This window comes from Tasmannia lanceolata, unplaced genomic scaffold (assembly GCF_043159265.1).
Source record: "Tasmannia lanceolata isolate RefF3 unplaced genomic scaffold, GAP_Taslan_0.1 ptg000015l, whole genome shotgun sequence".
Taxonomy (NCBI): Eukaryota; Viridiplantae; Streptophyta; class Magnoliopsida; order Canellales; family Winteraceae; genus Tasmannia; species Tasmannia lanceolata.
The window spans coordinates 42266939-42287901 of NW_027518692.1; the positions used below are offsets into that span (position 1 = coordinate 42266939).

Genomic DNA, 20963 nt, shown 5'->3' on the forward strand with positions numbered 1-20963 from the left:
AGGAATGGTGCGAGATCACTGAAGCCCCGGATCAATGGTAAAGACAATCACACATGGGGGCATATATGTGAAATCGAGACCGTTGATCTTGTAGAGCATCATGAGAGGTCTTATCTTTGGATGGCCCTAAATGCAATTATAAGTCCAAGAATCAGTGTTGGACTTATAATTGTTTTGGACTCAGAATCGATTCTCAAAATCCAAAATGAACAGGGTCTGTCACAAATTCACCTGTACACAGTCAGATATACATTGCATTGTATTTTACTACACCTCTATGTAGTGAGATACATATCATGAGTAACTCTCTGTCTCTCAACATTCTCTTCCATTCTCTTCCATTGATGAGAAGTAAACCCTAATGCTCCGGTTAAATTCGGGATCGCTTCCTCATCCCATTCAATAGGCTAGATTTTCCGTGTCATAGGAGGCCGGCAAGAATCCAAATTTTTTTAAGAAAAACCTCTATGTTTGGTTGCACAAACATTCAACATTTATTGGAATTTCAAATGCCAATGAATGTCTATTCCATGTTTAGTTGCCAAAATTATAATGAAATTCTACTTCATTACATTTTTTGTCCCATGTGGCACTAATGTCTCCTCTACCCATCTTCCAACCAAATTCTACTAAAATGATAAAATTAGAAAAGGTTTTCTCTATTTATATTCTCTATATCTTTCTCCGCTCTCTGTATTGATAATGACACACATTCTTTTTACACTATTCTCCAAGAAGATTGTTGTGCAACCAAACACTACTTAAATTAAGATAAAATTGTAGGAACGATTATCGGACACTGAGTCTAATAATTTGGTTTTAGACTCATAATCGGTTTTTGTAATCTTAACCGAAAGATTTTGAGAAGTGAGTGAGTCCAAAACTGATTATTGGATGCAAAAGTAAAACAAAATGCAATTTTTAGCCTAATAATCAGTTTTGAACCCAAAATCGATTCTTAAAATCCAAAGCGAACATTGTCCAAACATGACCTCTTACCTAGTGAGATACAGAAAAGTGCATTACATTTCACTATCTCTGTCTCTGCTGATGTTCTTCCCTTAGGAGAACCAAACCCTAGATTCATGATCTCGATCTGAAAATTCTCGAATCGACTGATTTTGCCCTAAGAAACGAAAATGAATATATTCAGATTAGCAGGGGATATGACGCATCTAATGAGCGTCCTCGTCTTGCTACTCAAGATTCACACCATCAAATCGTGCGCAGGTACTCCTCCTTAACTTTTCCCCCATAATTTTCTTTCAAATTTCACGTATCAGGCCTCAATCTCTGTCAATGATGCTTTATTCAAGTTTCATTTTGGGCGATTCCTTTGCTTCTGAGTGATTTCAAGCTGTGATGTTGTGAAAATTTTAATGCTGACTTTTTTTTAGAACATGAATCCTCTGCTTTCTTGTTCAGGGTAACTGTTTTGCTGATTTTTTTTTAGAACATGAATCCTCTGCTTTCTTGTTTAGGGTAATTGTTATGCTGGATCGGTTTTGTAATTGTATGTGAAAATTGCTATTATTCTCTTTACTGTTGAAGTTTCTGATTTCTGAATGAAACTGAAAGTCATTCCCTTCCATCGTGTTTTTTTTTTTCTGGATTTGTTGATTGGGATTGTATGATATGGACACCCATTTACTGGGAGAGTTATATTGTTAGAGGCTATTCTAGTCTGACCACGTCCTAATTTATAAGATGTGTATTTCTTAGTACAACCATGTATGAACGATGGTTGAGAATTGAAAAGGTTGAGTATATGTACCTGAAGAGGAGTGAAGAATCAATCTCACACCATTTGATAATGTATGTTACTGAATGGAGGACCTTAGGTAGCTGATATTACTATTTTTGACTAAGAGAATAAGGCAGTATACAAACCATAGTTTCAAAACTCCTCTGCATCGTCGTGGACTCCCCTGAGTCGACTACCTTTTACTCTCGCCGCGTTCTAGTCTGAGTATGTATTTTCCCATACAAAATAAATCATAACTCCTTTGACTCTCCCGAGTTATGACTGCGTCGACCGAGTACTCACCCGTGTCAACTGAGTAAGGAAGCAGGACTCTTCCCTGGGAGCTTTCGATTCCCGCTCTGGCAACCTTGAGCAGGATTCTTCCCTGGGAGCGTTCGATTCCCGCCTTCGATTCCCGGGTGAGCCTTCGAGTACTCACCCGTGTCAACTGAGTAAAGTTGTTCAATCTGTCTTTCCAAGCACATTTGGTGCAGGGGGTGATGAAATCAAAGATGGTGATGTTGTTGTTGGCGATGGCAACGGAAGCTCACACAGTTAGCTTGGACTATCAGAACATTGTTTTGCCCGGTGTACCCAGAAGAAACATTTATTCGGTAATTTGATTTGTGAACTCCTCTCTATATAAAACACTAATTCAAAGTATTGCTGAAGATTCAATTAATAAACAGCACCAGGACCACAGGCTCCACAGGTCCCACAAGCCCGAGCCGGAAACAAATCACCGAAAACTTAACGCTGAAGATTGGATTAAAATGGAGACGGGATTTATTACGACGAGACGAGATTTATTACGCTGAAGATTCGACGAAATTTATTGGATCCATTGCAAAAGGCATCTTGCGTAGTTTGATTAGTGTAAAGTTGCCCAGTTTTTTTAGTCATATCCAGTTTTTTTCATCCTCAATCATCTGTTTTGTAGTATTGATGATACAAAACAAATCTATAAGGACTTCAAACTAGAAATTGGAGAAGGAACAATGACCTTTGAAGAAATTTTCATGAAATTTTGGGATTTTACTTGATTTTTAGGGACATCTATTATAGCTTTTAGAAAATATATGCTTTGGGAAAAGGTGGACTGTTTGGGGCCTTTAGAGTTTCTAAAGTGAGGAGTTTTAAGTTGAAGTAGGATGGTTGAATTAGGACTCGTTTGTAGTTAGAAACAATCTGAGGAGAGATTTCTATGTTAGAGGAGCTTTAGGTTAGCGTGAAGTTTATGTTTTTTGTTCTTAAAAGATTTTAGCTTGTTTAGGGCTGTTTTAAAAGTGTTTTAAAGTCAGAAAGTGTATGGGAAAGGTCTATGAGTGTCTGTGTTTAGGAGGAAGTGTTTTGTTGGTGAGTTTTTGGGTTTCACATTGCAAATAACACCAAGTATTCATGTTCCCCCCATTTATTGTTCTTTAAGTCCCCCCTTTTTTTGCTTGGTTTGAATCTCTACATCATGCAGTTGTGTAACTCTATCCTTCCAATGCTCAGAGTAGGATAATTCTTTCATTAATTGGGAACTTTACTTTGTCATGGGTCATGGGGTTCCTAGATTTTTCAAGAAGTTTCCAAGAACACTCATAGCATTACCCATTCATATCTGGCAAATCTAGGTACTCTAATGGATGCCATGATGGTAGAAATAGAAGCCGGAATGGTGATGCTATGGTGTTTGCAGAACCAACACTAACCCTTGCAAACTAAGCGAGCTATTAATGCTAAGTAGAACCAGATGAAGAAGAAAAAAAAGAAGCGAAAACAACGGATCTAAGAAGAAGATCAAGATGAGAAGGGGAACCCTCCCTCTCTTCTTTTTCTTTCTCCTATATATGAAACCCTAGGTTTGATGCGTCCTCCATATGAATTCTCTAGCTTCACACAAAGGAGAAAAAAAACCCCAAATTCATCTTTGTCAACCACGTAAATAAATTAAAATCCCTAAAGTAACCCTCATAAGTGATTTAATGAAACTGACTAATCTGCGCTATTTGCAGTAATCAACAAACCGATCCTCTTCTAGCCCACCAAAACCGTCGTAAACGGAATCCATTTCCCACCAAATCTGAACTGCAGTTAGTTGACTTGATGGTCGTCCTCCATGCCAAGTTTGAACTTGTTAATTTATAAAAGATTTAATAACAACTTCTCCAACAGCTTATGGTTTTGGAGTAAGTGGTTGTTTCACACGGCATCAGAGCAAAGGTACTCGGTTCAAACCTCCTTGAGAGTAAAAATCCACATGCAATGGCCAAACCCAAAAGAGGGGCCACATGTGCCACGTGTAGGCCAAACCTAAAAGGAGGGGGCCACACTTGAGCGGGAGTGTTAAAGTATAAAAGTTTTAATAACACCTTCTCCTACAGCTTAAGCTTTTGGAGTAACTGGTTGTTTCACAAAACTCATATTGCTCCAATGTGGGAATTAACCAAGAAGTGCATATGCCAACCCCGTCTCCCTTAGTTCTTTCGAAAAGTCATTGACCACAATTTCCATTTCCACCAAATATGAACTGTAGTTAGTTGACTTGATGATCGTCCTCCACGCCAAGTTTTAACTCATATTGCTCCAATGTGGGCCCTAACCGATTGTGCGTATGCCAACCTCCTGTCACATAGTTCATTCGAAAAGTCATTGACCACAAGGAAGTTCCATTGCTTCCCCTCCACCTTTGCAAACTTGGGAAACTCCTCATTGGGCATGGAGGCAAGAACAACATTTTCACCATCCTTACAGAAGGTTTAGTGGTTCTCCCATCGTGAATGGTTTTCAAACATATTGCCATTGCCGGTCTAACAATAAATGACAAACTTTCATATCCACTACGTTCTACTTCTACCAAACTTCATTTCTATAATTCTTTTCAACTAAAATGAAACAAAACATTGATTGCCCACCTTAGGCTCATTACATTTCTTGAGCCAACCGACATTCATTGGCTTTGAGAGTGTTTTTGTCTTCAACCCAAATTTAAATACCATCTCTTGTGAGACTAGATTTCATAACATCTGTCATCAATAATCACCTTGCAATGCTCCCCAATGTAGACTGCCTTGCACCTTGTTTGAAAAGTATTGTTCTTTAGCCAATCTCCTATCAATGTGGGTATAAGTAGATAGGCCGAACGACTAGAGCATCTCCTTGAATCTCTCTGTGGGTGTTATCCTCTTTCCTTTATTGTCTCTATGGTGAGATGGGTTTCCTCCACTTCTTTGGCTTTTCTGCAACACTCAGCGGATCTCGATCTTGGACTTCCACATTGTTAAGTAATTAAATTGTTGTGCTGTAAATTGAGGTGAGAAGGGATCACGAACTACGCTAGTGCTGGTCAACCCTCGTCCTTGACCTCTCCCATGATTTTGTGGGTTTGGGCTGCACTTCCATGACCAAGGTTTTAAATTTTGGTTTCGGTTGCCACGGAAATGGAAACTTTCGGTTTCGGTTGGAAATTGCGGTGGAAATCCTGTAAAATCAAGGAAATATGTGTGAACATATGCAAATGATAGAATTTAAAGATGGAACTTCAGGAAATGCTAGAATAAGCAGAAAAATACACACTTCAAAACCATTACATAACCAAGACAACCATCCATAATGGTTTTAAAACATCAAATACCTAGTGACATGCACTGTCGTGCATGTTTGATAGTTTAGTGCACACTAAATTTCACATTTATTTCGTATAAACATGAATACTTAATACAAGCACCACATTTTGTATGCAATTCATATAAATATAATTATGTAACAATACAACTATAGTATGCCACTTTCACACTTACGATTTTGATTCATGCATTTCAGTTTCGGTTTCGGTGAGGATGGAAACGGAAACATTTCGGTCATTTCATGTCTGTTTTGGTGGAAATATAAAACCATGTCCATGACCATGGGTTTCTACCTCATCCCTTCCACGGCTTGTGGTGCTTTCCCGTTGATATTATTCTTGATTCATGAGATATCTAGAAAAATTCCATTGCTTGAATTTGTCTTCAATATGTAGTCTCCACAATATTTGTTTTGTTGTTTTCTTAGCCCTCTTCTCTTGCAAAATTTTCATCCTGTGGCCCAATTATCCGATTTTTTCAGCTGTTTGCAAACCAGATAGAGGGGGCTTCATTGCAGTTCATTTGATCCCCATACCTTTTATTTTTATTCCTTGATTGATATGTTGATATCTCGGCTACGCCATTAAGAATCATTCATCTCTCATCTTCAACAGTTCATCAAGATTGGAAAGCGCATGATAGAGGAGATGAATTATATCTAGCCTGAAGCACCCTAGATGTTGCAATAATCTTGTTGTAGCTCAGAATAATCTTTACCTTTTTTGGGTAGGATACACTGCTTAATCATCTAAGACTGCGCTCTTTTCATAGAAATCTTAACACAATTCACTGAATGATATTTTTATTGAGCTATATCACATGGTTTTCTTGGAAAAGTACTAGCAGGCCACAGGGAGAGAGAGAGAGAGAGAGAGAGAGAATTTAATCAGATTTTTAATCAAGTATACAATTTTGCATCTGAAATTTGGATCATTTCTGCAAACCTTGTTCCCCTTTTGTTAGAATCATTAGTATGTATAGAACTAGTTACTTATCCTTGGATAACCGTGATACAACATGCATTATTATCTCTTGGCTTTTTCTGCGATCTTGCTTTTGCCATGTATGGTATCATTTAACAGCATTTTAACCTTTCTTCTAATGCATTCTGTGGCTGCAGCAGTTTTTTAATATCGTCACGGCATTCATAAATAACTTGCAATGTTCATAATATGCAGGCATTTCTTTGAAGACCCAGGAGCTCTACGCTATTGTTTTTGCTACTCGATACTTGGATATTTTTGCTGATTTCATCTCACTGTATAATACCATCATGAAGCTGATTTTCTTGGGGAGCTCATTTACAATTGTCTGGTATATGAGGCGCCACAAGATTGTCCGCAGATCTTATGATAAAGAACAAGACACCTTCCGCCACCTTTTTCTCATATTACCCTGTCTACTTTTGGCCTTACTTATTAATGAGAAGTTCGCCTTTAAAGAGGTATGAGAGGTTCACCATCCGGCCACCTTTTCACACATTACCTAGCACATCTATATTAGTTAATCATTGTTCATGAATTTTAGCACTATAAGAAGCTACTTGATCAGATCAACACCTCTTGCGAAAAATTGTTTGGAAGATATCCTTCAAAGTGCTTAGCGTTCTGTTCCCCACTTATTATTTTTTGGTTTCATTATTTTGATAAATACACTTGCCCCTGAAACAGGTCATGTGGACATTTTCCTTGTATTTGGAGGCTGTTGCCATACTTCCCCAGCTGGTATTGTTGCAGCGGACTAGGAATATTGATAACTTGACTGGACAATATGTTCTCCTTCTTGGGTGAACTACCATTTCTTTATTCTTTAGTCAATTTACCATTTTAATCATTATAGGTTCCAATCTTATTACTACTATTCTGGAAACTTCCATTCCCATCACTGTCATAAATGTTCAAATAGCGCATTAGAATTTTCATTTCTTGTTACAATCAAATAGGTATTCAGTGTTCAAGAAGCATTAATATATATCATTAGTTTTGTCCATTTGACATGCCTTGCAAATGATATGTGCACTTGCTATTTGGATTTTCATGTCACTCCTACCTCAAACAGTTCATTTTTTTGGACTTAGGCTTCGTTATCTATGCCTATTTCCTGGGCAAGATGGCCGCTATTTTCTCACCTGTTCTCTATATTTGCATTATCTCTACATTATTCACTCTGTTCTCAGATTTTTTTTTTTCAAGTATTTTGATTCAGAAAATTAATCTCCATTTATATGAATATTAAAAAAAAAAAACTAATCTCCATTTATCGACATTTATTTAATTATCATCCCGGTCTCAATGCAGTGCCTACAGAGCATTATACATTCTCAACTGGATTTATCGCTACTTTACGGAGCCACATTACGTTCATTGGATAAGTATGACAAGCTCTATATTTTCTATGATTCATCTCGTCCTCCTTAGTTATTTTTTGCACTCATTTTTTATGTTATGGCTATTTTGTTGTGCAGCTTGGATTTCTGGCCTTCTGCAGACATTACTTTATGCTGATTTCTTCTATTACTACTTCAATAGGTAACATATTGCAATTAAATTGAATATATAGTCGTAACCTCTTGTCCAGGTTTGCTTAGATTTTATAAGTATACTTATTTTTCTCCTCGTGTGCAGCTGGAAGAACAATGTGAAACTCCAGTTACCAGCTTAAGGCCATTCTCTGCTATTTTGTGATTGGAATATAAGGATTAGTCAACATGTATGTTTTTAAAAGTGTATTTTACCATTTTTGGGGTCTCCTTTTCTCTTTTGGGTGCTTTAGTGGCCTTGTGGGATCAGAGTAAGCTTTTCTTTTTCTTACTCTAAGAGAAGGGTTTAGACTTAGAATGGTAGATCAGTTTTTCAACTAAGAAAAAAGCATGTCGTTATAACTGTGTGATATGAAATATTCAACCCTTCTCATGCAATCACCAGGGATCATACTACAAATTTTTTTTCTTGAAAATATGTATGGAAATGATATCTACAATGAAGATTAGAACCTTCTAAAATCTTGATATTCTTTCTTGGCTATTCTTTGTAGTCCTTTGTAATGTGTCATAAATTTTGAGTAGTTCTTCAAACAATGTGCCCAAGCAAGAGTGGTTTCCTTAAGGAGAGCAATTGTGCAGGCATGCTGGATGAGTCTGTATGGAGAAGGCATGGATGGTTTGACATTGGATATATTTTTGGTTGGTTCAGTGAAAAGGTGGGATACACTGCAATAAATGAGTTTCAATGAGATGGAGACTTTTGTTGCAGAGGTGCTGGAAAGATTAGTTCTATGAGGTTCATTGCATAGAAAGGGGATCAAGCAGCATACACAGATATTGGAGGGCTTTATAATAGCACTGAAAAGGGTAATGATATATTCGCCCTTTTTTTTACTTGGACAGCCCCCTCTAGTGTAAAAGAGAAGTCATACGCATTTGGCGTGGGGTGGGGTGGGGGAGGGGGGGGTTCCCAAGAAAATAAACGAGTGAATATATCACTTCTCCTCTGAAAAATGTAAAAAGTAATGGAAGAAGAATTAACGCACTTTGATGAGGTGGATCCAACCGGGCACCCTTTTATGGCTGGTTTTACAGTGATGGTGCCCTTTTTTCTCTAAAATTTTATAGCTTTTGAGTGCATCTTTATTTTGGCAGGTAAGCTGAGATCGAACCTGCGATCTCAAGGTTGAGAAACAAAGTGTTAACCATTTTTTGGGTGCAACTTGAGCTGACATTATATTCTTGTTTCCCTGCGCTTGTATGTTAGTGGAAGATTTTTGGGCAGTTGGGCAGGGTGGTTCTTGCAATTTTCAATTCCCCCAGGAAACTTCCAACATTGAGACTGTAGGTGCAAAATTGCAAGGCCAAGGCCCTGTTTGGATTGCAGGAATTTTCTTGAAAAGTTCAAAAATGAAAAATATTTCTAAAAATTCTTACAGTATTTTTACCCACGAAGATATCCCTCTAAATTTACCAAAATCATATCATTTACAAATAAATGGGCAGGAAAAATTCTGAAAAAATTCCATCAGAAATATTTTTCTAGCAATCGAACAGGACCTAAAGTACACATACCAGCAATCCTCTTGTTAAAAAAAATAAGGGAAAACTACTAAAAACCCCCCAAATAAAAACTTAACTACACAAATCACCCCAAAAATTCTTAATTACCAATAGTGGCCTAAATAGATTTTAATTTTGCCTTTTACCCATTTTATCCTTATATCACCCTTACAAATCCCTAAAATCTCTCCATCCCATTAATCTCTCTCTCTCTCTCTCTCTCTCTCTCTCTCTCTCTCTCTCTCTCTCTCTCTCTCTCTCTCTCTCCATTAGAGAAATTATATGGGACGGGAAGGCATGCACGTGCAGACCACAAATACGATGGGCCCACATTATTTTGGTGACCAAGGCATTCATTTCAGAGGGTTAGGATCATCCTACGAAGGAGATATTCCGGGCACTTCCTATCCACGTCAGGGAACATCAAATGAATGGCTTAGATGACTAAAATAAAGTGGGCCCACTGTATTTACAACAATTGAATGGCTTGGATCACCAAAAGAATGTTGGCCCACTGTACTTTTTGTGCTGCACGTTCATGTACGGCTAAAATTTCTCAATTGAGAGAGAGAGAGAGAGATAGAGAGAGATTAATGGATGGAGAGATTTTATGGATTTACAAGGTGACATAAGAAAGGGCAAAATGGGTAATAGGCAAAATTAAAAGCTATTTATGGGGTGATTGGTAATTACAAAAATTTTGGGGGATTTGTGTAGATATGTTTTTATTCAGGGGGTTTCTAGTAGTTTTCCCAAAAAATAATCATCCAGTTAAAAGGATAAACCCTTGGTATAGATGATCTCAACTTGAACAAAAATGAGCATCATCCAATGAGTGGCATACGTTCTTAGTGATCAGGAATGTTGATCTGATGGACCATGAGAGGGCAACCCAATCAATCCTTCTTGATGGCACATCAGATCAACAAAAGCCGGAGCCTAAATTCATCTTTAATCCTTCTCAACGGCCTAGAATCATCCATTGGGGCCGAGATCAACAGTAATAGACTAAACTTGTGATAACCAACAACATTCATGAGCCCCATGTCAAATCAGCATTGCCATAAATCGAAAGGTTGAGATTACAATTTCTTCATCAGAAAATGAGTAAGCCAGATTCAATTTGCCCCTATATCTGTTCCAGTGGATGGATGCAATATATGGTCTTTTACCTTGAATGAGAAGACACCTAGAGGAAAGCAATTTTTTCTAAGTTAAATAAGGATTAACCCATTCCTCACATCCAAAAAGAAAGAAGCTCCAATGAGCTGTGTGGAGCAAAAAAGTGAAGCATCATATCCTGTCATCAAAACCTATAGAAGCCACCTCAACTTGATGATTCAGTAGTTTAAAGTCTCTAGCAAATCCTTCTTTACAGGTCTTACAACATAGAAACTAAGTAGAACTACATAGGCCAGAATTTCTGCCCTTTTTTTTCTTCAATTTACCTCCAGGGCTCTAATCAGATTGCTCCATGGTTACCACCTGTCTGATGCAGCATGGCATCAATTTCATCGCCGTCTTCCATTTCCAGCTGCAATTCAGGAGAAGAGCAACAGAAAATTGCTAGATAGGTAAAGCCCAATACAAATCAGATGATTGAATTTAAAGAGAAGAAAGAGAGAAAAATAAGCCTACCTCGTCTGGGGTCTGCTCTCCACGCAACCGACATCCATCAAATAAGAACGCAATGGAATTGAAATCTACTGACTGTCGATCACAGTATGCATTCATGAGCTTCCGCAGCTGGGTGCTGCGCTTGATCCTGAAAAAGACCTCATTCCCATCCTACGGTCAAAATTATGAAAGCTCACAAAGATTAGTCATACAGATCTGTGGTCCTGAAAGTGTTAAAGCATGCCAAACACAACCCAAGGATTGCTCGACGAAAAGCCTAGAAAATGAATTGAAAATTACAGCCAAACCACACCACATAATTAATCAAATACTTTATCTGTTAAAGCATGCCAAACACAAGCCAGGGATTGCTCGACAAAAAGCCTAGTAAATGAATAGAAAATTACAGCCAAACCACACCACATAATTAATCAAATACTTGTATCTGTTATTTTTCTTTAGGGATGTGAGAATAGTGGTTTAACCTAAGTATATAAAATGCAGATACGAAGAGCATGGCAAAATTCCGTCACATTATGACATGCACCAGTAATGTTCATAGTACAGTTAATAAAGTCAGAGAACCTTCAAGGATATATAGAGAGCCACCACTAATCCAAAAGATCACATTGGAGTTATATTAATTCTGTATGGAAATCCATTATCAATGCCCCTGGAAGACAATAGGAGTGGGCTCGTTTTCAGCATGCTTGGAGATTGGCAAATACAGAGGCAGATAGGCTTGCCCAGACTGGTGTTGATCGCCCAGCGTGGAGATTTTTGACTTCTTGCCTCCTTGTCTTTGGTTGATTTATTTGTTATTTCTCTTTGTATGTTCTCATATCTCTCCCAACCTCCTTGGTTGTGAGTTTTTTGCATTAATAAATCTCCATTTCAAAAAAAAAAATAAGAAGAAGAAGAAAGAGAGTATCTTCCTTCAGAGAAGAAGTTAATATCAAGATAGGTGGCATCCAAGCTCACATGCTCCTCATATCCGCCACCTTGCTTCCTTGGATATTAACATCTATATTCTATATTCTTCTAGTGTTATGAATAGCCCGAGAAGACTGAGATGGTGAATAACTCAAGCATACACATCCAACATGCCAATGATCAAACTTGTTTCTAGCAAGTTCAAGATGCCCAAATACTTGGGGACTATGAAAATTGAAGTTTTTTCTTTGTTGGAATTAGGTAAGATGAGTTTTAGCATTTAAGAAATTGACAACAGAGAAAACTATTTTTTTCCGATTATTGTGAGGCAAGGCTTCCAAATCTAGTTTCTTAGGGAAATTTGGGTCACCAATTTTTGTAACCTGTCACCAGAGTAAACTTGCCTATTTGATGATATCACTGACTATTCCCGATTAAACTTGCCTATTGTATGACATTATTTCAGGCTATTTTAACCACAATTTCATTTCTTTTTTCTATCATCCATACATGTATTCACTTATGTTTTCATCTATAAGTCAGCTGATCAACTTCTCAGTTTACTGGTTGCATTTCCCCTCCAAAAAAAAAAAAATTCTCAGTTTACTGGTATTATAAATTATGTTGCAGGATGCCCCTGTACCACCATGCATATGACAATTAGAAGGTGGCCTTGTTCAAGTGGCCACAGGAGTAGAAGACCATGCTCAACATTCAGCAATTACAAGTAACTGTTTTTGACATGATTACTTTGTTACATCGTTATGTCTTACTAAATTTTTAGCTTTTTGAAATGGATGTTCTTGCTAAGAAAATACCATTGTTGGTCTTCAATGATTCTGTTGTCAACTGGCTCAATCACATTGATGAGATGGGTTACCAAGACATTGTGCATCCTCATAACCACATTTTTATTAGGTTTAGAAGCACGCGGTTCAACTTAAAAACTCTCCTGCCTTAACTTAAATTGTGCATCAATCACGGGTAGGCTTGATCTAGGCTTTTGAGAAAACTACCCTCAACTTAAAATCTATGAATTGGACGAATCGCCTTGGTCCCATCGATAGAAACAAGGGCAGCAAATACAACTTGCATGAGACTCTAAAAAATACAGCTGGAAGTAATGGTCTTCTTAAAGTTAAAAAAAATAAGTTCAGTCTTGGAAGATGGACTGTACATATAGAAATCCCTCAAGGGAGTGTGCAGGAGGGATAGATACGAAAAAGGGATTGAAGGGAGGGAATGAATTAAATGCCTGAAAAACAAGGAAACAAAAAACTCCACCCAAAATATGATTGACTTTTTTCGTGTTTTTTAGCCACTTCTCACCCTCATCCGCACCCTCTCAATTCTATCCTCCCACCCTGGTGTGGAACGGGTTCCCAGTCAAAGTCCTGGGATTTCGTAGATAGATTGTGGTAGTGTACTAGTAGCCTTCTTTCTTGCAGTAGGGATATTTCTATAATTTTTAGAGTGTTTGAGTGGTTTTATAATGAGGGCATTCTTGTAATTAGAATGTGATGTAGGGGGTAATTGTAATAAGGAGGGTGAAGGTGGTTGGAGGCAAAAGGGGACCAATACCACTTGGCATGGTAGTTGGGATCACAAGGGTGGTAGTTGTGGGCCACATGGAGGGGACCACATAACCCCTTGCCATGGTGCCACATGGCAACCACATGTGGAAACTTCTAGACCCCACCTTCCTCTCTATAAATGGAAGATAGGTGGTGGCATGTGGGAAGCTTTTAGATGGATTCTTTTTTAAGTGGGTTTTGGAGGGAGGTTGTTGTGTACTTTGGGGATTTCTTCATGGATTGGCAAGAAAACTTCTTGAATTTGTAAGAGTTCTCTCTCCTCTACCTCTCTACTTATGAATTCCAAATAGAAATGAAGAAAATTCATTTTTCTTTTCCCTAGATCTGTAATTTTGTCATACAAATAGCCATTTTCTGCTTGTTTTCTTGTATTTTCCCCATGAAAAATCATCTATATCTGCTGTAGTTTTCTTGTGTGAAAACTCGTTCGCTGCCGCTTCCCAGATCCACATCACACCCGCACTACGCCTCTCAACACTTGGAGAAACTAATTTATCATGATAAACAATCATGGTTGTCAGACATGGCCGAAAGTGAGTTTTTTCCTAGGAAAAACTTGTTATTAATCATTGATATTAGTAGGGCTAATTGGAAGGGCAGACAAATGTTTAAAAGAAAATACTGCCTGCATGAATAATAATAAATTAGATGATAAAATAAATTGTGTAAATATCAATCCATGTAGTATTAATGGTAAGAGGCATACCCACAAAAAAAAAAAAAAAGTAGTACTTAATGCTAAGGCTTGGATAAGAGAGAGTGAGTCCAATTCAAGAGAGAGAGAGAGAGAGAGAGATGAGTGAAGAATCTTAATTATTGGAAAAATGCCCATCACCATCGTCTCTTAAACTTCATTCCATTTTCTTCACACTGGAAGCATTTAATGCTAAGGCTTGGAGAGAGAGAGAGAGAGAGAGATCTAAAAAATTTATGTGGGAAAAATCGGTCGAATGAAGTAGCATTTATTAACTATGACATTTCACTAATGATGAGTTTCAGTTCATGTCCCCTGGTTAGTCTTTTTAGCCATTGGCTACGTACTACACTCCATTTGTGTGTATTTCACGGTCACATCAAACACTCTAAGTTAATGAATGCTTATCTCCTTCTCTATTAGGAACTGTAACCCGATAAATGCAACTCTCCTTTATCACGCACTTGCTTTTTTCGTGTTTTTCTCAACAGGAGGTGGGGGGGGAGAGGAGGGGACTGGAGAACAACCAATAGCGAGATTGAAAAGCCATTAGCGAAAATACATGGGTTTTGTGTTTTGCACCCCAAAAGGACATCCACGTTTTTTGGGTTATAAACATGCTTATTGTATATACACACACACCCCAATGCTCTCGGAATGTTAGTGATATAAAATTCGATTGGCAGACCATATTATCTCCGATTGGCAGACCATATTATCTCTACAATACTATCTATGAAATGTAATCGTCTGACTCGCTCATCTTTCTAGATCTTACAGCCTTGGTTTTGAGTATTGTTGATATCTTCGATCATAGCATCCTCTATCTTCTATCATACCATCCCCAACCCTATATCTGATCACATGGGAAACTCAACTCAACCTTTGTCACAAACCAGCTGGGGTCGGCATCTGATCACATGCAAAAACGGATCAAAAATAGGACACAAATTTCTAAGCTACCGAACCTCGACCTCTAACTAGCACAAAAATATCCCACCCATTCCTCCCTACCCTATACTTCCCTTTGATTACTTTCCTCCAAAGAGCCTCCATCTCATTTCAGCATGAAACAAGCTTCACAATGCCATCACTCAAAAACCATTACAATTGGAGGTGGACATGCTCTGACTTCTAACAATAGATAATTCACAACATAAATATCTTCAAAGTGAAAGAGGATTCTATGAATTATTTATCAATGGGTGTACTGAACCAAGCAATGGCCTCTATGGTTTGAAAAAAGATAAGGCATCATCCAACACTAATCAAAAATATCAAATACTGACTAGATGCACCATTATCCAATTTGTGAAAGAAAATGGGCAACACATTCACAATTTGGGTACCATGCGCAACAAGAACCATATCACATGCAATAGCAAAATTTGTAAACTACAATAAAGGTTTTAGAACACTCAAAACATAGATAGTTGGTCGCACATTCAGCTTAGTCAATCGAGCTTTCAAGACTTCTTTAGTAAATAGTAAAAGAAACTAGAAATCAAAACAAAATATAAAACGAAAAAGATTAAGTAAATTACTAAATGCTAGTTTTGAGCTACATAAACAGATTGCATGAATGGATCTGAAGTTATGAACAAATGCTGAGATCTAGGGTTTCAATCCCAGCTTATTCCAAGAAAGAAAGTGAACATTAAAGATGTTGAAACCTGGAATTTAAGACAAGCTCATAAGCTACATGTATTATGCTAGAATGTTTTTACAATAATGAATCAATTTCACAGGCTCAAATTGCCATATGATACTTAGCAATAAGTCATCAATTTCAGGTCACTCGTCAAAAGCATGTGACAATTGTAAATAAAGTAAGCCGTGATAGGTTACAGTTCAAAATCATGAGACCTGAACCTGGTCATCAAAACCTGAACCTTGAACCTGATCATCTAAGCCTGAACCAGATTATATGAGCCTTCAAAAATCAGTCACGGATGTCTCATTCTAAGATTCATCAACACAAAACCAATATGGATCACTTTTTTTTTGAATGGCACTATGGATCAAAAAACCAATATGGATCATTCATGGCAACACAATATATATATATATATGAGCATGCATTTGCTGCGCTCGAGCACAGAAACAGGGTAGGGCCACATTTTGGGTGGGATCCAAAGCATTCATTTGATGGGCCCTTTCATGGGTTGGGTGTCCACCAAAAATCAGCTCCATTGGATCACCTTAGGGTGTCCATTTGTAGGGCCAAAAATGGACAGATTTGTGGACAAACAGTATCTGCCCATTTTTGGCCCCACAAATGGACACCCATTGGTGATCCAATGGAGCTGATTTTTGGTAGGCCCTCCATCCATGATGGTGCCTTCCAAATGAATGCTTAGGATCACCCCTCCAATGGCCCCACCCCCCTGTTTCTGCGGTCGAGCGCAGCTAAGCCTAGCTGCGGTCGAGCGCACCCTTATCTCTCTCTCTCTCTCTCTCTCTCTCTCTCTCTCTCTCTCTCTCTCTCTCTCTCTCTATATATATATATATATATATATATATATATATATATATATATATATATATGTGTGTGTGTGTGTGTGTGTGTGTGTGTGTATGTGAAACTGGTATTCACACTCCTTGTTTTAATAATGACACTCCATGCTTTAGTAAACACTTCTTTGATTGGCTGCTGATAGTATTGTGAAAATCATAACAACCTTCAATAGTTTAAAACTAATAAGTGTAAAATGAATTTCTTCAAAAAAAAATAAGTGTAAAATGAAGAAAGGAGTATGACTATTAAAACATAGGAGTGCAGATATTATTTCCATGTGAATGTATATGTGTGTTTGTGTGCTTGTAAAATGAAGAAAGGAGGGCCATTATTAAAGTGAGGGAGAGCATGCCGTTCCCCATGTATGCATGCATGTGTATATATCTGTATGTCTGCGCACACGTTTTTGTGTGCACGTGTCAGTTAGAAATGAATATGCATATACCATTCCCCTATGTTTGCATGTGTGTGTGTGTGTGTGTGTGTGTGTGTGTGTGTTAGAGAATGTCAAGAGTGTGGTCTAGTGATAGAATGGAATATGATCCATCTGCATATGAGCAGCATTTAAAATGTCAAGTCATCAAGTAGAATTCAAATATTTCTTTTGGGGTTCTTTCTCAAGAAACTCGATTAGTACTTGAAGAAATCACAAAATGAATAAACTCAAGTTACTGAACAAGTTTTCCAAGCTTTTCTATGAAATTCTCTCGTGTTTTTAATAACAAAATCAAACATGAAATTCAATGGGAGTTTGAACGGAGTTTACTTGAGTCGGTTGGCTCATCAATTTCTTAAAGAACTTGATCAAACGTTTAATTATTACAATGACAAAGCCCAATTTGACAAGCCACATATAGCCTTGGAAAGGCCTCCCTAGACCACCTGATACAAGTTTCTCTCTTTCAATCACAGGACACTTAAGGGATGCAGAATAGTACAAAAGATCAGAAAATATAAAGAAAATACTTGATTATCCAAAAATAATGGTTACCATCTGTTCCCCTCCAGGATTAAAGTTATAATCTAGCACATTTCCTTCCTATGGGATATTATCAGTAAGAGAGACATAGAGAACCCTACCAACAAATGAATGAACCTCTGTGTTGTGCACCATATGATGAAAGAGTAATCATAAGAACTAACATACCGATGGTACCATACTATTGGCATTCACAATATCCAAATTCTCAAAGAGAGAGACGGAGAGAGAACCCTACCAACAAATGAATGAACCTCTTTTTGTGCACCATATCATGAAAGAGTAATCATAAGAACTAACATACCGGGCACCAAACTATTGGCATTCACAAGATCCAAATTCTCAAAAAGTGAGAGAGAGAGAGAGAGAGAGAGAGAGAGAGAGAGAGAGAGATCCCTATGAACAAATTAATGAACCTCTGTTTTGTGCACCATATCATGAAAGAGTACTCATGAGAACTAACATACCGATGGTACCATACCATACCAGTGGCACTCACAATATCCAAATTCTTAAGAAAAAAAAAATAACCCTACCAACAAATGAGTGAACCTCTGTGTTGTGCACCATATCATGAAAGAGTACTCATAAGAACTAACACGCTGATAGTCCCGTACTAATGGCGTTCACAATGACCAAATTCTCAACCAAAAAAAAAAAAACCCATGTCAGTAACTTTGAGGACTCCAATACCATGTCAGTAACTACCCTATCTATCTAAAATATAACCCAGATATGTCTACCATTCCTGTCAATTTGAACATCAAACCCTAAAAAACACATCAAAGTACACAAATTGTATTACCCAGATATCAACATAAACAAAGCAATCTTACCGTCGAAAACAAACAACATATAAGTGGAATAACAATCCCATACAAAACACCAAAATCAAGTGAAAGTAACAAAACTCAGCAGTATCTACCACCGCCAATACGACTTTTTTTAGAAAAAATAATCAGAGCTATACTAAAGAACCATAAAAACAAGTTCCAAGACACAAAACCCTAAAAAATCAAGAAGAAAAATATAGAAAGACAAAAAAAAAAAAAAAAAAAAAACCCTACCTGTCCCTTGACCTTGAGATTGATGTGAGCCGATTGATCCACCGGCTTCTTATCTTCTTCCTGAGTAGCAGGAGCAGCCCCAGACATTTTTCAGATCTCAGTTCGAAGATCCCTTCGCTTTTGGTTAGGGTTTTAAGGGTTTTCTTCGTTCTTCGCAATGCGAGGAAACAGAGAAATAGAGAAAGAACTGGGAAAAAGAAGTGATGGAGACGGACTTTATAGCACTCTCCATTTAATGCATAGAGTTTTAAAAAGAGTAAAAATAAAAATTCGCCCCTCTGTAGGATAATGCGCCCACTCTTAACGTGATTTGACGTCAAAAAGCGTTAAAATCTGCCCACAATTCATGTCAAATTGGAGGCGCATTATCTTACAGGAGGGCGAAAAATTCATATTCCTTTAAAAATTATAATAGATGGAATTTTGGAATCCGCGAAAAGCGCAAAGGAAAAGGGAATTTCGCTGATTCGCTATTAAAGGGTGGCGTACGAATGGACGGCTAAGATCCATTTATTTCGGAACCAACGGCGTGGAATAGAGACAGTTAGGCTTATTCAAACGTGAAAAGTGGGGACTCTCTTTTGCCTATTTGAGAGGGTGATTCTTTGGCTCGGCTCACTTGTGTTCCGGGGGTGCAGGGTCGGATTGGGTTAGGCGGGTCGGGTTTGGATTGAGTAAATGGTTCATTCGGTTGGGTTCGGGTTAGGTCCAACCCAAACCCGACGCAACCCAACCCAAGTTGCACCTTTACTTCTTGTGAATGTGAATAAAAAAAAGGGAAGGAAAAGAAAGAAAAATAATAAGAGAAATAAAGAAATTCATTGTTTTTGAGAGGGAATAAGCACGAAAAAAATGAAAGAGAGAAACAGAGTGGTAGTAGAAAGGGCAGAGTGTGTGTTTTCTGTGAATATTCCACTTGCAGAAGATAGATGTTACGGGCCTAATTAGCCGTAACATAATTAAACAAAGGAAAAAAGAAAAAACAAGAGGAGGTAATAGTTGATTCGAGGCAACTGGATCCTAACGGCTCAAATCGAGAGGAGCCATGACTCTTCAAACAAAGTTTCCTTTGGTGCTGTAAATTTCTCTTATTCTCCCATTTTCACTAGTATACACTTCTTAAATACAAGCATACAGGTAGTGCCACATCTCTACCCCATTAACCCACTTACATGACACGTAACAAGTAACCAATACCCACTTATATGACACATACAAGTAACTAACACCCACAAAATCTAAAATGCAATATCCTACAATAACGACTTTGTAATTATATTTTATTCAGCATAACAAGTACGTATCAATAGAAATATACCGGGGCGCCATTTTCAGAGAATAGCAAGTTTTGATGAAAAACACTAGGATTCCAACCTTTCACTACAACAGCAACAAAACAAACGGGCAATAGAGTTTTGACGGAAAATAAACCTCATTTCCCTCAAAACTTTGAGGAAAGTAACTGAGTTAAAAGGATCTTTGTGGCAAGGGAGATGAACAAAAAGCAAAGATGATTGTGCCAAGGCAATGAACACACGACCAGGCATATATATGGTACTGATCTTGTGATCTTGACTGCCATAAGGTGGGCTCTGTTAAAAAACTGTTAACGTATATAAGATGAAATAACGCCATCTCCAACAGCTTAAGCTTTTGGAGTAATTGGTTGTTTCACAAAAACAGGGAGATGAACTCGTGACTATCGGAATATTGGTTAGTCTTTATGTTTCTGTTGTACTTTATTTTGCTATGGGCATCGTCCTTGTATTACGCTTCTTTGAATCAAAATTACTTTAAAAACAAAACGCTCACCCTACAATGGACGAGGTGACCCACATTGCCTTCCTCCTCATCGGCTCTACTATGGACGAAGACGGATGCCTCAGGGCTGTCTCGGTATAGGTTTCTGCGAAATAACCAATTACTTCAGTAACTCGAGCTGTTAGAGTTGGTGTTATTTAAGCATCTATACTTCAACAAGAAGTTGAAGTACCTGTGTGGCTTTTGTGGGGTTGCCCTTACACGTGGATTTTTAATATCAATGAATTGTTGCCATGTGAAACAACCAATTACCCCAAAAGCTTAGTCAGTCGCTATGTTGTTCTTCCATGGCTGTGGTTTTGTGGCCTTGTTTCCCTAGTAGGGCTGGGCTGTTCTCTT

At 37.9% G+C, this 20963-nt stretch overlaps 3 protein-coding genes across 3 annotated transcripts in view; 1 reads left to right on the forward strand and 2 right to left on the reverse strand.

Annotated features, from left to right (window-relative positions):
• LOC143847353 (actin-related protein 2/3 complex subunit 1B-like) overlaps window positions 1-14304 on the reverse strand; it is an 85074-nt gene extending 70770 nt beyond the window's left edge. Inside the window, exon 1 of the mRNA XM_077356152.1 lies at window positions 14298-14304. The gene's annotated coding sequence lies outside the window, so the exon portion shown is untranslated. The remainder of the gene's footprint in view (window positions 1-14297) is intronic.
• LOC143845538 (ER lumen protein-retaining receptor) lies at window positions 1007-8376 on the forward strand. Its single transcript, XM_077353916.1, has 6 exons — window positions 1007-1230; window positions 6534-6799; window positions 7026-7141; window positions 7653-7726; window positions 7820-7883; window positions 7980-8376. The coding sequence occupies exons 1-6, from the start codon at window positions 1140-1142 to the stop codon at window positions 8014-8016; spliced, it is 648 nt and encodes a 215-aa protein (XP_077210031.1). The 5' UTR covers window positions 1007-1139; the 3' UTR covers window positions 8017-8376.
• Window positions 10674-19012, reverse strand: LOC143847355 (small ubiquitin-related modifier 1-like). The gene is made up of 3 exons (XM_077356161.1): window positions 18804-19012; window positions 11039-11188; window positions 10674-10934 (listed from the first exon to the last, which is right to left on the reverse strand). The coding sequence occupies exons 1-3, from the start codon at window positions 18888-18890 to the stop codon at window positions 10863-10865; spliced, it is 309 nt and encodes a 102-aa protein (XP_077212276.1). The 5' UTR covers window positions 18891-19012; the 3' UTR covers window positions 10674-10862.
• Between the last annotated feature and the right edge of the window lie 1951 nt (window positions 19013-20963).

Excerpts from the sequence above, each read along its gene's own strand:
- LOC143845538 (XM_077353916.1), top strand. The coding sequence starts at position 1,140 with ATGAATATATTCAGATTAGCAGGGGATATGACGCATCTAATGAGCGTC. Across the intron at positions 7,727-7,819 it reads ACATTACGTTCATTGGATAA|CTTGGATTTCTGGCCTTCTG; the intron begins GTATGACAAGCT and ends TTTGTTGTGCAG. Across the intron at positions 7,884-7,979 it reads TTCTATTACTACTTCAATAG|CTGGAAGAACAATGTGAAAC; the intron begins GTAACATATTGC and ends CCTCGTGTGCAG.
- LOC143847355 (XM_077356161.1), bottom strand. The coding sequence starts at position 18,890 with ATGTCTGGGGCTGCTCCTGCTACTCAGGAAGAAGATAAGAAGCCGGTG. Across the intron at positions 11,189-18,803 it reads ATCTCAAGGTCAAGGGACAG|GATGGGAATGAGGTCTTTTT; the intron begins GTAGGGTTTTTT and ends TTTTGACCGTAG. Across the intron at positions 10,935-11,038 it reads GAGAGCAGACCCCAGACGAG|CTGGAAATGGAAGACGGCGA; the intron begins GTAGGCTTATTT and ends CCTGAATTGCAG.